This window comes from Limulus polyphemus, unplaced genomic scaffold (genome assembly GCF_000517525.1).
Source record: "Limulus polyphemus unplaced genomic scaffold, Limulus_polyphemus-2.1.2 Scaffold2383, whole genome shotgun sequence".
NCBI classification, from domain to species: domain Eukaryota; kingdom Metazoa; phylum Arthropoda; class Merostomata; order Xiphosura; family Limulidae; genus Limulus; species Limulus polyphemus.
The window spans coordinates 76,990-91,343 of NW_013667993.1; the positions used below are offsets into that span (position 1 = coordinate 76,990).

The 14,354-nt window shown below is 35.1% G+C and overlaps 1 protein-coding gene across 1 annotated transcript in view; it reads left to right on the forward strand.

Moving 5' to 3' along the window:
* LOC106466797 overlaps positions 1 to 14,354 on the forward strand; it is a 124,056-nt gene that overhangs the window by 19,373 nt on the left and 90,329 nt on the right. Inside the window, exons 6-7 of the mRNA XM_013927100.2 lie at positions 4,141 to 5,165; positions 8,797 to 9,107. Coding sequence (XP_013782554.2) covers positions 4,141 to 5,165; positions 8,797 to 9,107 — 1,336 coding nt within the window. The remainder of the gene's footprint in view (positions 1 to 4,140; positions 5,166 to 8,796; positions 9,108 to 14,354) is intronic.

Sequence of the window (14,354 nt, forward strand, 5' to 3'; positions counted from 1 at the left end):
TTTATTGGAGATAGCAACCTGTATTTAATAACAAGTTGAAGAATATGTGGCATGGCCTGGTGGTTAGGATACTTGATTCACAATCTATGGATCATGGGAATGAAACCCACAGCTGAACATGCTTGCCTTTTCAGTCAGGGAGGCATTATAATGTGGAAGCCAATCCTGCATAGTGACACCTTCCTGACTGAGTGTATGTTGAAACTGCATACACCTGAATATATGAAAATTTTGAAAAACTATGTTAAGACAAGAGGGTAGCTAACACATGATATGCTTGCATACCACATTATTTCTGCATCATATCCAGTCAATGAACTCATCTCCTGTTTTATGGAAGAGTTATATTGCGTTATACTTTATTGTGTGTACAGAGTACTGTTCTATGAGTGTCACTACTTCTGTATTTTTTATATTCAGTTTTCTGATTGGTAAGCTACATGGAGAATGTGGTTGGTGTTACCTCCCTAGATCTGCATCTTGTAAGGTATAACAGAGAGCGTTCTGCCAATCTGCCCCTACTCAATCTCTAGTGTTGAGCTGAATTTTTCTGTAAAACTACTTTGGCAGTATATATTAAATCGTCAAGAAATTAATGTCCCTTTTTTTCTAGAGGAAAAATCCTGAACAACTGATATATATAAAAAAAACATTTATTAAATGAAATAGTCTCCATTCTTATCAATGATGCTTTTCCATTCTACAATCAGGTTGTTAATGCCCTGATTAAAGAAATCACTTGGCTTTGAAGCAAAAAACATGTCGATGTCCTCTTTATCACCTTCCACATTTGCATAAGCTTTCCCATTAAGATGGTGTTGCAGCGAATGGAAAAGATGGTAATCTGATGATGCCATATCTGGAGAATATGGTGGGTGGGGGAGAACTTCCCAACTCAATTCCATAATCTTGTGTTGCATCAAACATGCCACATGTGGATGTGCATTGTCATGTAGAAGGAGTACACCTTTTCAATTGATGAGTGAAGAGTGTTTCTGATGAAGGGCTTGATTTAAATGTTCCAGTTGCTGACTATAGATCTCTGCATTGACAGTTCACTGTGGATTGAGGAGTTCGAAATGAATTACTTCTTTGATGTTCCATCAAATACAAAGCATCACTTTTTTATGGATGGAGTCCAGATTTTGGGGTCAGAAGTGTTTTTTGTCTAGGACTGAGCCATTGTTTTTGGCATTTATTATATGCATAGAGAATCAATTTGTCCAAAAATGGTTCACACTTATTATGCGCTAGAATAGATGAAGCAACATTCACACCTTGGAAATGATGATCATCGAAGAGTTTGTGAGGCACTCAAACACCACCTTTATGTTTATGTATTGTTTCATGAGAGACATGCTATTTCAAGGCCATTCCATGAGTGTGTTACCTTGGGTTAGACTCAACAAGCATCTTCAGATCATCAATATCAATTCTAACATGTCAGCCCCTGCCATCACAGTTTTTAAGGCCAAAGTCACCTGATTGAAATTTGTTGAACCATCGTTGACCCTTATGAACATTCAAAACATTCCCATAAACTTCTTTGATATTATTTGTGGCTGCCGAGGCATTGTTTCCCTTCTTGTATTCAAACAGCATTACATGCCGAATGGGTATCTCATCATGTGCCATCACTATAAGGGATTAGAGTATACTAAACTTTACACATTATATAGGCTACACTAACATGATGTTTAGGTGGTTCGTTTAACTATTATACATGATGTATGTTTTTTGGGGGGGTGGTTAATGAAAGTGTTCCAAAACATGACATTAATTTCTTGATGACCTAATATATATATGTTTGCCCTTGTTATCAACAAAATTCTTAAGTCTTTCCATGTGTGCAGATTTATCCTGAAATATCACTAGATCAAGCAAAAGTTTTGGTGTTAGTGATCAGGATATAATTATTGCAGAAATTGTAGCTAATTTTTGTCTTCCATTCCTTCAAGGTTTCTTCCTCTCTTGTGCTCTTGAGAATGAGGTATTATTCAAAAAGTTGGTTGAGGTAATGCCTAAAAACCAAACCTAAGGTGTTATTACTTTTTGTAGCTCTGCCATTTCAGAAAACCATGTACTGTTTTGTGAAATAGTGACCAATTTTCTGATTGTTCAACTATAGAGACAGTATACTGTTAGTGCAGTTTTGGCAATTTTCTAAAAAGATGGATCCTGAGCTTTGGAGCATTTTGTTTTTTTGAGAAAGTCAAGATTGGTTGGTGAAGTGTTATCTGTGTGCTAAGTTATAATCTATCACTTTTGCTTATTATGTAAGTTAACACTCATTAGTTAACTCTCATTAGTCCTTTCGACTTTTACAATTAGCCACTTTTCTCTTTTTTTCTTTTTTTCAAGAAATATCCTAGAACCTTGTTTTAAACTTTAACACTTTTATTTCACCTGCAAGAAATTATTACACATCTCCTTTTGTATATTAGATCCAAAATCTCTCATTTTTGTGGAGATTGGGTGATTGTATGCAGATTTATCCTTGAATTATCACACATAGATTACATAGAGATAAGTATTCTACATTAAAATTATTTTGAATATGCAAATCAGCAAATCATGTGACAAACACAGTTGATATAAAGTTTCATTGAAACAGAATGTATCAGAACTACATTTTGACATTATTTAGTGTTTCTTAGGATGTCTGATGTTACTAAATATTTCTTATTTCTAAGAAAGGTGTGTAACAACCCTTTCCAACACGAAAAGTTTATACACTCAGGATTTAAAGATATGTTTAAATTGAGGATTTACAACTTGGAGCATCAGGACCATCCAGAAAGATACCTCCAGCAAGTCATATCCTAGTCATGGTAAGCAAAGTGCAGCATCTTGTAACAGCTAGGAAAAGATGAACACAAGGATTGAGAGCAAAAGCCATCCACCTGCCCCAGGCAGCAGCTTGAAACATAATCAAAAAGGATCCCTAGCTGGAAAAGTGACACAAGTAACATGTAAACAAACTGCTACCACTAGATATCCATTTAACCATTGCATACCTCAAGCAGATGGAGAATTACATGGGTATTCATGCTATTCCATATTAAGATGTAATGGTAAAGTTAATGGATGTAATGCCTTTGGATGTCTTTGTGATGGAAATGTTGAAATGGGTGTTGGGATACCATCATCCTTGTACACTAGATGGGTTAAGAAAGCTGTAGAGAGGAGGAGTGTGCTTTAAACATGACAGCCTTATGATGATGTATTTTGCAGTGGAAACTATGCTGCAGGGCTATTATTGTCAAGATGCCTAATCATAATATAGAGTATGACCAGATATAATGATGTGGATAGTAATGATGTAGTGACTCATGATGCTCCAAAGTCATTTTAATATTACATGCTGAATTGCTGTATCCATAAAACTAACCACCCTATAAGAACTATATATTCTCTAGACATTATAAACAACATATAATTTGAATATATATTAGAAAGTTAGAGATTAAAGAATAAGATAGAAATTAGAAAGTGAAGTAGAGATTGGAAAAGATACACTAATGCTTACAGAATTGTTGCATTCTATAAATATACTGAATTTCCAAATTTAAGCAGCATAGTTTATTTTACAGTGAGGTTAATGTTTTTACTTTTATATGATGTAAAATTTACATCTTGAAGTGAAACAAAAGGATAAAAACTATTAGATCTTTTATTAAATAAAATTAAACAGAACCTTGTATTAGGCATTAATTTGTATTTTGATCATATTGCCATGGTACTAAGCAAGTTATATGATAACATTGCATGTATAAGAAGAAACTGTTTTTCTGGATTATGTTTAATGTATAATTTAATATAACTGATTGATATTGCACCAACAAATGAAATGTTTAAGCATATTTTATTTAATAAAACACTTATCATGGATAAGAGTTGAGTTTTGTTATTTGTTTTTGTAACAGACTACATGTATTTTCAACATTTTTATTCTGTTTGAAGGATAGCTCTCTTATAATTGTTACATAAAGAACAGCTGCTAACAGAGAAATATTGTTAAAGAATCAGGAAATTTCCTGTGTTCATTCAATAAACATTTACTATTTTCTAATTGATATTAACATTTTAATGTAGGAAAGTGAACTTTTTAAATAATTTGCAAACTTCTCATGTTTCTAGGAGGAAATTCTTCTTTAGAATATGTGGACATTTTTAATGCATCTACAGCTCTAGATATACAAGGAATCCCTCCAGTTCTGAATTATTTTACCATCACCAGAATCCGGGATACAGGACTTAAAGCTAGAAACATAAACGGGCCCATATCTCTTTCACATTGTATGATTTCTTTATGTGAAAGAAACGGAATAGAGATAGACACAGAATATGACATAAACATATATAACTGCACTGTAAGAGAAACAAAGTCTAATGCAATGACTATAAATTCACGAATGTGTGCATCTGTTATAATCAGCGATGCTAATTTTATAGATTGTAGATATGGTGTAACAGTTCAGTTTGTTCCAGGCATTTTTCTTCTTTACAACAGCTTATTCAGAAATGTTCAAAGTTATAGAAGTAATCCCTTAAATGTTTATTTGGAAGACTATACCTACACCTGTGCCTATCACAATTTATCTTTTACTGAATATCCCTTTGAAGAATATGAAATGTCACAACTTACTAAGAGGGATGTGTCTAATAATGGTCTTCAAATATATGACTCTGAAGAAATTAATGAAGTGGTTTTTCATCATCAAAGAAAAAAAAGAGCTTCTTTGTTTGATGATGACTACTTAACAGCTGGACAATCTGTTGGTGTAGTGATGAAGAACTGTGTGTTTGAGCAAAATAATTATCCTGTCTCTGTTCAAAGTAATTTCTACAGTTATTACACCAACGTTGAAATCCCAAATCTTAAAGTTGTTTTAACTAACTGCACTTTCCATGAAAACAATGATGATGCTCTTCAAGTTAAAATGTATGCAAACAGGAACAGCCCACAAGTAATGTTGGAAATATCAAATAATGTTTTTACTGAGAATAGAGGTACAACAGTGTACGTGAATGTTCAATTTGACAATAGTTCTAAAATTAACATAAAACAAAATTTATTCAGTGGTAATACCAAGAAAGAGATCTGGAGAAACTCGTATTCAGAATCAGTTCTTCATATGGAGTTTTCAGGTGCAGAAACATTGGTAAGTACACTTTAAATCACACTTTCTGAAGAAACCTCATTAAGGTTCTGATGAATTAAAATGAAAGCCTAAACTCTGTCATTTTCAGATTTGAAGATAATTTGACTGGAATGTTTTCATTACATCCTAATACTTCTCTTTTGAGTTTTTCATAATTCTTGGCCATAATTCTTATATAAATAATCATTATGACATTAACTTTTAGTGATGTTTAATTATGTTATGCATGATCATGTAAGGCAAAAGTACACAAATGTTGTTGATTTCCCAAACAGAATAAGTAGTATCTGCAAATAAATTAATGTTTAAAAGAAAATATATAGAAATAAATCTGATTGGCTTGATTTTTAAGCAAATAAGAGACTGAACACAATGTAACAAAGAGTAAAACAATCTTTATTAAATGCAAACAGAATCAAAGAAATGACTGCACAGAGCTTTTAGTGTTTTAGAGAAAATTGTCTTACATACTGACTGACTGTAATCGCAAATATATCTGTATCAAACTGGGAGAGCACAGCAATGCATAAAACATTTCATAATGCCATCCTTTTCAGTTTACAGGCACTACCAATGTTGCTGTTGGTCATTCCAATAGAAAAACATATATGCATATATATATATATATATATATCCTCAAGGTATTAACTGACCTACGAATGAAAAATATTACTGTCTTTACATAATGTATTCCACTGTACAGTAATCTTTACCACAAGGAAGTGCATATTATGCTAAAGAGGAATGACATAGCACAATAGGTAACTTTAGTGAAAATGATCTAGCTATATTTTTTTGACCACCATTCTATTTTAAAAGTTACAGACATTACTAGAAACATGTACATGGTAAGCATGTCTAAACTAAAAGAAATAAAAAACACTATCTGTGCTCATCTAAATACACCTATTCTTATTTGTGTAAGTCTTACAATTATCACACTTTTATCAATATCTGTTTGTTTGTTATGGATTTCGTGCAAAGCTACACGAGGGCAATCTGCGCTAGCCGTCTCTAATTTAGCAGTATAAGACTAGAGGGAAGGCAGCTAGTCATCACCACCCACTGCCAACTTTTGGGCTACTCTTTTACCAATGAATAATTGGATTGACCGTCACATTATAACGCCCCCACAGCTGAAAGGGCGAGCATGTTTGGTGTGACGGGGATTCGAACCCGCGACCCGCAGATTGGGCGTCGAGTGCCCTAACCACCTGGCCATGCTGGGCCAGCAATATCTGGTACTTAAATATAGGGAAATCACTAGTTGATCTTTTCTCACAAACACTTATTTCACTTGGAAGATGGTTATAATAATTAATTAGCATTGTTATTATTTTATTAAGTTTGACTTGAAGATAAGATTTAACTCTTTTTACCAAGAAAGGAAAATTCAAATGCTAATAGGACAGCGTTCAGATTCGGTTTAGGTTGAAATGTTTGCTTGAAAAGTATTTGTAGTTTTCTATATGAATGAATTGGTGTGAAGATGTTTCTGTTTATAAATTATGAAGATTCAACAAGAAGTTTTATTAATTAATGTAGGCTTTAGGAGATTACTGTCTACTCATTACAATCTTCTATGTACAATCTTCTTACAAGGTTTTACTAATTAGTGTAAATTTTAGTGACACTATATTACTACCATTGCACTTGACTTTTTAGTTGGTGTTGTAAGTTACCATACTTAAGTCAAGATTTACAAGTAAATTGATATGAGTGTGCTAACAATATTTCTCTATACTTGTAATTGGCAATAAACAAATACATTTGATGATCTACCATAGTTTACAGTTGGTGGAAGGCTAATGTCATTCCATTGTTAATGAAATAGAAGCTACTCGCAACAAAATGAGTTTTCTACTTATAGTTGCAAAGAAATAAAATCAGTTGCTGATTAAGAAAAAAATATAATTTCTGGTATTTATTAAGTTACATAAGCTGTTAAGCTAGGTCCCTTTTATATGAATCTCCATTTCATCCAGTTGTTTTGGAAAAGTATTTCAGAAATTTCAAAACTAATTTGTCCTCCTAATTATTTGACAGTATATCAGTAATTTGAAATAGAAATTGATTGGGTTAAGTCTACAATGCATTTTCAGTAAATGTTACTGTGTAACAGCTATTATTTTTTTATATATATTGGTTCAGCATGTTAATCTAAAATATATAGAATGTTAATTCATTTTATAAGAATGATTCACCTTTGCTAATGCAGCAATATGTAACTACAGATGCAAGCCATGGTACTATAGGTGATATATTTAGGACATATATTTTGTTCATGGCAACTTCCTAACCATTTGACAGTGGAAAGCCATCACATGTTGAATTATGGCTTCAGAACTATATAAAGTACCTTTCTAAAGAGAAGTATTCATAAAGTGAGTTTAATAAATGATTTAGAGCCAAAGGATGCTAAGTTTCGAATATGGATTCTTCACCATTTTCAATGGAAGTTGAAAAAACTTCCATAGCAGAGAATTTAAGACAGCAATAAGCTCTGAAATCACACCCAACCAATAAATAGCAATGTCCTCATCTGTTAAGTGAAGGGTGTGGTTTCAAAAAAGAATCTTCCAGCCCCCAAACCAAAAAGCCATTGTGATAATGTGGGCACATCTTCTGGTACCATTAAAAAATATAGTCACAATTCAAATTCAGTGGCTCTTTTCATAAGAAAGATGGCAGCAAGAACTGGAATCATAGTTAACTCATTCACCTATATACACCTGTCAATCCCCCATTGCAACTCCATTTGACTTTTGTGTCATGGATTCTGAATACAATCACAGTTAGTACACACCAAACTCCCAAAGACCCAGTGGAGAGCAACAGCCCCATTTGCAGAATCCCTCATGAGTATAGGTTCCAATATATTCAAGAAACAAGTTGGGCAGAAGCTAGAATTCAAGAGTATAATACATAAAAGATTCTGTAATATTGATCTATCTGCATACTAAAAGAGATGAAGATCATACAATTAAATGGAATATGAACCACACACGAGAAAGTGAAAGATAAAAGTTGTCATCTGTACTCACCTAACTGATACAGTAGCACACTCAGTTGACATAGCATATAAGTCTGCAAAACCTGGATTCTGTTCTTGAAAGAATTCCACTAAGTTAGTTGATTCAACTTCTAATGGGAGAGACTTAAGAAGAGTGAATGTTACATTAACCTGTCTATCAAGAAAACCCAGGATCAAATCCCAGCCTTTGCCACTACAGAAAGTGCCTTTATAAGGGCTTCCCTGAATATGGCAGCAGATTAGCAGCCAAAATGGAGCATAAATAGTAGTTCATAATCAGTGTATAGTAATTAATAATTAGACTTTGGTGATAATCACAACCTTACTGTAAGTACTTATTACATTCAATCATTATTACAGATTTAAAAGTAGACTTTTCCATTTACTTAAGAAGCCAGTGTGTTTTTTATCTTACTGACAAGCTATACAAATTATGAAATTTATCTCTCTGCTTGATATTGCACATTTGGAAAGAAAAGAACTAAGTGGGTATATTACATATGAGACATGTAACAGGCATTTTAACATCTACTGATAGAGATTTTTGAAAGAATTTTGACCTATATTACTGATAATTTATAATTTCTTTACATTTAGATAGAAAGAAATGCTTTCTTGGAGAATACAGAGCTAACATTGGTCTTCTTAGCCCACAGGGAAGATAACTTGGACAACCATTCTAATGTTAGCATAGTGAGCAATATTTTTGAGAACAACAATTTTTCCAGTGAAGGAACATCACTTTTGTTATCAACTTTTGGTGTTTCTTCTTTACTGATCACAAAAAATGTGTTTGATAATCCTATGGCAGGTTGTGAAGTAAAGAGCCCATCTATTGAAGACCTTGTTTTCATCAGTGCTCAATATAACTATTGGGGTGTAAACAGTGAAGTTGAGGTACTTGAAAGGTTGGTTTCATTGTTTTTAAAGCTTTATTTTGACCAAGAAAGTCATGTTTAAAAGACTAGTGATTGTTACCTAACCCATTTTGGGTTAACTAAGATGATAGGTTTAATTGACCAATAGCTGTTACCTAACCCTATTTATTAACTATGATAATAGGTTGAAATGACTTGTACCAAACCATACCAAAATTCTTAGCAGGGATGTAAATTTTAAAAACTTTCAGTCTCCAAGGTGAACTTTGGGGACTGAAAGATAACCTGGGAAGTTCAGAAAGTTAATAATGCTGTCCAAGGTAGAATGAGTTAGCCTCTGGGTTTAAAGTGTTTGGTGAAATGCACTGAATGAGGAGTGTTAAGCTGTGACAGATGAAGACACAGGCCAAGTGGGGAAGAATCTGTTCCCAGTCCGAGGTGGAGCATGTGCAGTTGTTGACATCGTGTGGTGATGATGTTAGTCAGGAGGTGATGGTGAGAATGGAGAAAGGCAGGTCCATGTGCACAAGTTTCAGCTCTTCTGAAGAAGATGCTTAAATGGAATTTTAAAATGAAATAAAATAAAATCCATGAAGAGTCGAGTGGACTTACTAGTAAACGGCCTGAAATGATTATTAGTTGTTACCCAACCCTTTATATATTAACCAAGATATCAGATTTGAATGACTGGTTCCAAATCCTTTATGTTACTCAATATGACAGCTAGAAATGAATGGATACAATTTCATAGCTGCTTGTATTGATCAAATTGGTAGTTTTGATTACACTGTACCTAATTTGAATTTTTACCAATGAGGTAATATTTCATTATCTGTATAGTGCCTAAACCATTATATTGACCTAAAAAATAATTTTTAATTAATTCATACAGTGCACTTAAATCATTAAAATGACCTAGAAGATGATGTATGGTTGATGATTATAAGCGTATGAGAAACCACTATAATGACCCAAAATGTATGTCTGAGGTCATGTTTAGATTACTGTTTATAGTTTATCAAAATCTCTATATTGGCACTAGATGTTAAAATTGATTGGTTAATTACAGTGTCCATAAGTCTTTACATTGATTTAATAGCCATTTCTGAGTGTTTGAGTGGTTGGTTGATGATTATTTCCTAAGCAAGTTATACTTGTAGCTTTGTACATATATATTTATGTTTAGTTAATTCCTTCCACAGCTCTGGAGCTAGCAGGACCAAACTAGGCAAGTGGATTAGGATTGTCCCTTTCTATATGGTATAGCCCCCTATCAAGTTGCACTAAAATTATCCTGGAAGGTCTTACAGGCATGATGTAGGTCTAAGAGTAGGTTATCAGGTTCACTGAACCTGAATCTCACTTTCGATATGATCACCCACCTCTGTACATAGAAATCTATTTTCCTTTTGAAGTCATGCTAATCTGCCTGAGAGATTTGCATGCCACCAACCTTGTGAAAACTCACACATAAAGTTCACGTGAATTTGTGCTATTGCAAGATGACATACCATGCAGCAAAACCCTCCTCCAAAGCTACACGAGGTCTACCTGCACTAGCTGTCCCTAATTTAACAGTGAAAGACTAGAGGGAAGGCAGCTAGGTATCACCACCCACTTTTTTACCAACAAATAGTGTGATTGACCATTATATTATAATGCCCTCTCAGCTGAAAGGGGTGAGTATGTTTGATGGGATAGGATTTGAACCCTCAACCCTTAGATTGCAATTCAAGCACCCTAACCACCTGGCTGTCATGGGCCCCAACATATCTTACATCACCTCACCTCTTTCTTTACTTGGCTATTTGACTGAAGTTTGTCTGTGTCTACTGTTCTGGGGTATTGGGATGCCCTGTCCACTACATTCCAATTCTGCATTGTTTTTCTTCCCTCCCTTGTCTTCACCACTCTCTTATGCTCCTTTTTACTGTACAAGCTCTCTATTCCCACTCCATTGCCTAACTGGGAATTGAATGTCATTCTTCATGCCCTCACTATTTACCCTTTTTGAACCCATTGTAGCTCTCCCTCTATTGCCTCTCTTTTAAACTTTTTTTCTTCGTTTTCTTACAAGTAGCACAGATAGCCCTTGTGTAGCTTTGCACAAAATTCATAACAAAACATATCAATCTTACAAGTGCTTGTTGTTGTCCTGATTTCTGCCCTAGCAACTCTGCTCTGATCCATTTCCCCTGCATGTACATTCTTCTCTACCCTGACTGTTTTTTCTTCCCAAGACTTTGGATACTCAGGAAGGTGGTCCCATATTTTCTCTCATTCCCCTTCCCTTCAGCTCCCTCATTTATGGATGTTCTGGTGATTTCTCCAAGCTTGTTCCCTTGGCTGTGATTTTGTTGACACCATTTTCATGTTCCTTGAGCATCCTCATCTACTAGAGTTCTTTCTCCCTCCACACTTTCCAGATGGATCTTCCAACTCATCAAAATATTTTAGTTTTTCTTAGATGTGGATAGTCAATGACCATTTTGTGTCTCCTCTCAGCAGATTCCCCATTAACTGCTTGAGGTCTTTCTCTTGGCTGGCATGTGGATTACCCCACACTCATTCATCTCAAACTGTTTTCATCATCTGGCTGTCGGACCTCCAGCAGCATACAGACTTCCACAAATGCCCATTCTTCAGTTGACTCTGCACCTTTACCAGAAAAGAGTATTTATTTACTTATTTCTTTTTGACCTTCATTCTATTTTCAGATCCCACTAGGCAGCTAGTGCTGCTTTCCAGGGTATACATACTCAAAATTTGCATCAAGCCTATATAATGGAAAACACTTGTACCATCCACCCTGGCTTAATCTGAGCTTACTGTGAGGTAGGGTGTTTCACAAGACCACTGGAGTTATACGCATAGTAATACTATATAAAATTCAGTACTCCAATCCAGACTGTACCCATTTCATGGATTGTCATGGAAAAGCCAGTATCAGAGTTGTTCATCTGACTAACACCTGCTGGCTTTTAAAAATAGGGGTTTATGGTCACCCATTGCACTACCTACACTGAAGAATCTTTCTGAAATACACTCAATTGGGATCTGGGCACATTTTCTGGATCTCTCCTTTGTGAATTCCCCACACTCGAGTGGAACATGGAAGACCCTTGGTCACTTAGTAGCTCCCTGCCACTGTTGTGGGGGACTTGGAGAATCCTCACCAGTTGAGACCTAAATACCAGAGGCTAGAACACGTGTACATCTACAGTGAGAAGTGAAGCAGGGGTTTTTCCAGAGTGTAGTGCAATTCACCCTATTTCATATAGATACTTTACAATCTCCAAGTGGATTTTGGACACATATCACTGTACCCAGCTTTTACATATATCTCTGTTTATCATTACTTCTATTCCTTGAATGGCATGAAGTCTCAGTATTTGATGGCAGAGTAGTTGATATTCATTATTATTCAACTGTGTATTGCTCACACAGCCTACTCCCACAGCAGGCAAGGGGCTCGTAGAGTCTGATGGTTGAGTAGTGGTTGTATAAGTATCCATCTTACTTGTGTCCAATACAGTGCCTTCCTCCTGCAACTGGAATGGGACCCATAGTGTCTGATGGTAGAGGGACTATGCACACATACTTAACACAAATGCCCTTCTCCCACAGTTGGTTTTGACCCATAGAAACCAATGATTGAGGAGGTGTGTACACTAGGTACAATCGTAATAAGTCCCAACTTCACAACACATATTGGTCATTTGACTTGTGTGTGAGTACTCAGATAATCATCTACCTATTGTTATGTCTCTGTATGTTTGTTTGTTAATTCTTCTACGATACAAGTCCTTTCTTTATAAAACTTGTTTATTCTTCCTCAATACAACTTTGTAATGTACTGAATTTTCACAGTTACACACACTATAGTTCACAACAATTCACTCACTTTCTATCGCGCTTAGTCATAATTGTCCGTCCCCGCAAACTATAGTTCCGATCTCTGTGTCTGCTATCCTCAGTTTCCGCCGACCGTAACCGCTGTCTTTCTTTCTCTCTGCCTGCTTCGTCTCCGCTACGTCTCTGTCTCCACTATTGCTTCGACTCCGTCTGTCTCTCTCACTGAACAGGCAGTATTATCGTATATAAGTGCGCTAGACTAGAAACTTCTAAGACTCTCAACACGTGCTACCAGCGTCAGTTGACGCAACGCTGTTGCAACACACTAGCGAATCTTCTAGAATATTCGTCACATGACCCCGCTGTCGTAGCGACCCCCCCACTGTCGTAACAGTATATTAGACCTACAGGCCTTACACTGATTCAGCAGTATATCTGAAGCGAAGGAACATAACGCTAAAAACCGGGTTTTGATTTCTGTGATGAGCACAATATAAATAGTCCACTGTGTAGCTTTGTGCATAACAACAAAAACAAACAAATAAAAAAGGCCTACCTAATTTCATAAATAAACTCTTCAACACAAACATTAAAACACCGCCTACAAGTGAACGTGACTTTAATAAACATTTATTGCAGAAAAACATTGATTAAGCACCTTTGAATTACTTGATTAAGACAGTGCAATATCTGATGCACATAACAACGGGCGAAACCAATTTCTCACTTATACAGCCACTTTAACATTTTCTGACAGCTTTCGTAACTGTTCATCATTTTGCTTTAATGGAAATGCAAAACACATTGTTATAATGTGTTCTATCCTTGAAAATGTTCTTTACTGGACTTATGTATTCATTATATTTCACATAAAATAGTTCAAGTTTTAGCACGCCCACTGCAGATTGGAAAGTCCAAGGTGTAAGCCATGATATGCCATTGTAAATTCTCCTATTTGATTATTAGTAACCACATAGACAGTACGTGTTACTGACTCTCTGTAATTTTCTTTGCTCAACAATTCTAAATTATAAACGTTTATATCTCTCTTAATGGCCGTTTAACCATGTTTGTGGGTTTTTTTTTTTGTAAATCTTCATAAAAGGGTTTAGGTCTAATGTACATTTGAAAGAAGTATTGTTAGGGATTGTTGGTTTACAAATGACTTGACCAACATAATTTCTCTCAAGTTTCTTTTTTTCATTAAAACTTACTTCAAGAGAGGTTAATTGCTACAATGGTAAAAAAATTTCTAAACAAAGTGAATGTTTAATGTAGGAAAATAGAACATGTTTATGGATAAAATTTACAGTTCTGATCTTAACTGTGTGTTCTCAGCTAGACATGATGTGTACTGTTGCGTCATCGAGATCACGTGACAATTCTCACGCTCTCTTGTTTCTAGAACTATCCCGTATCTTG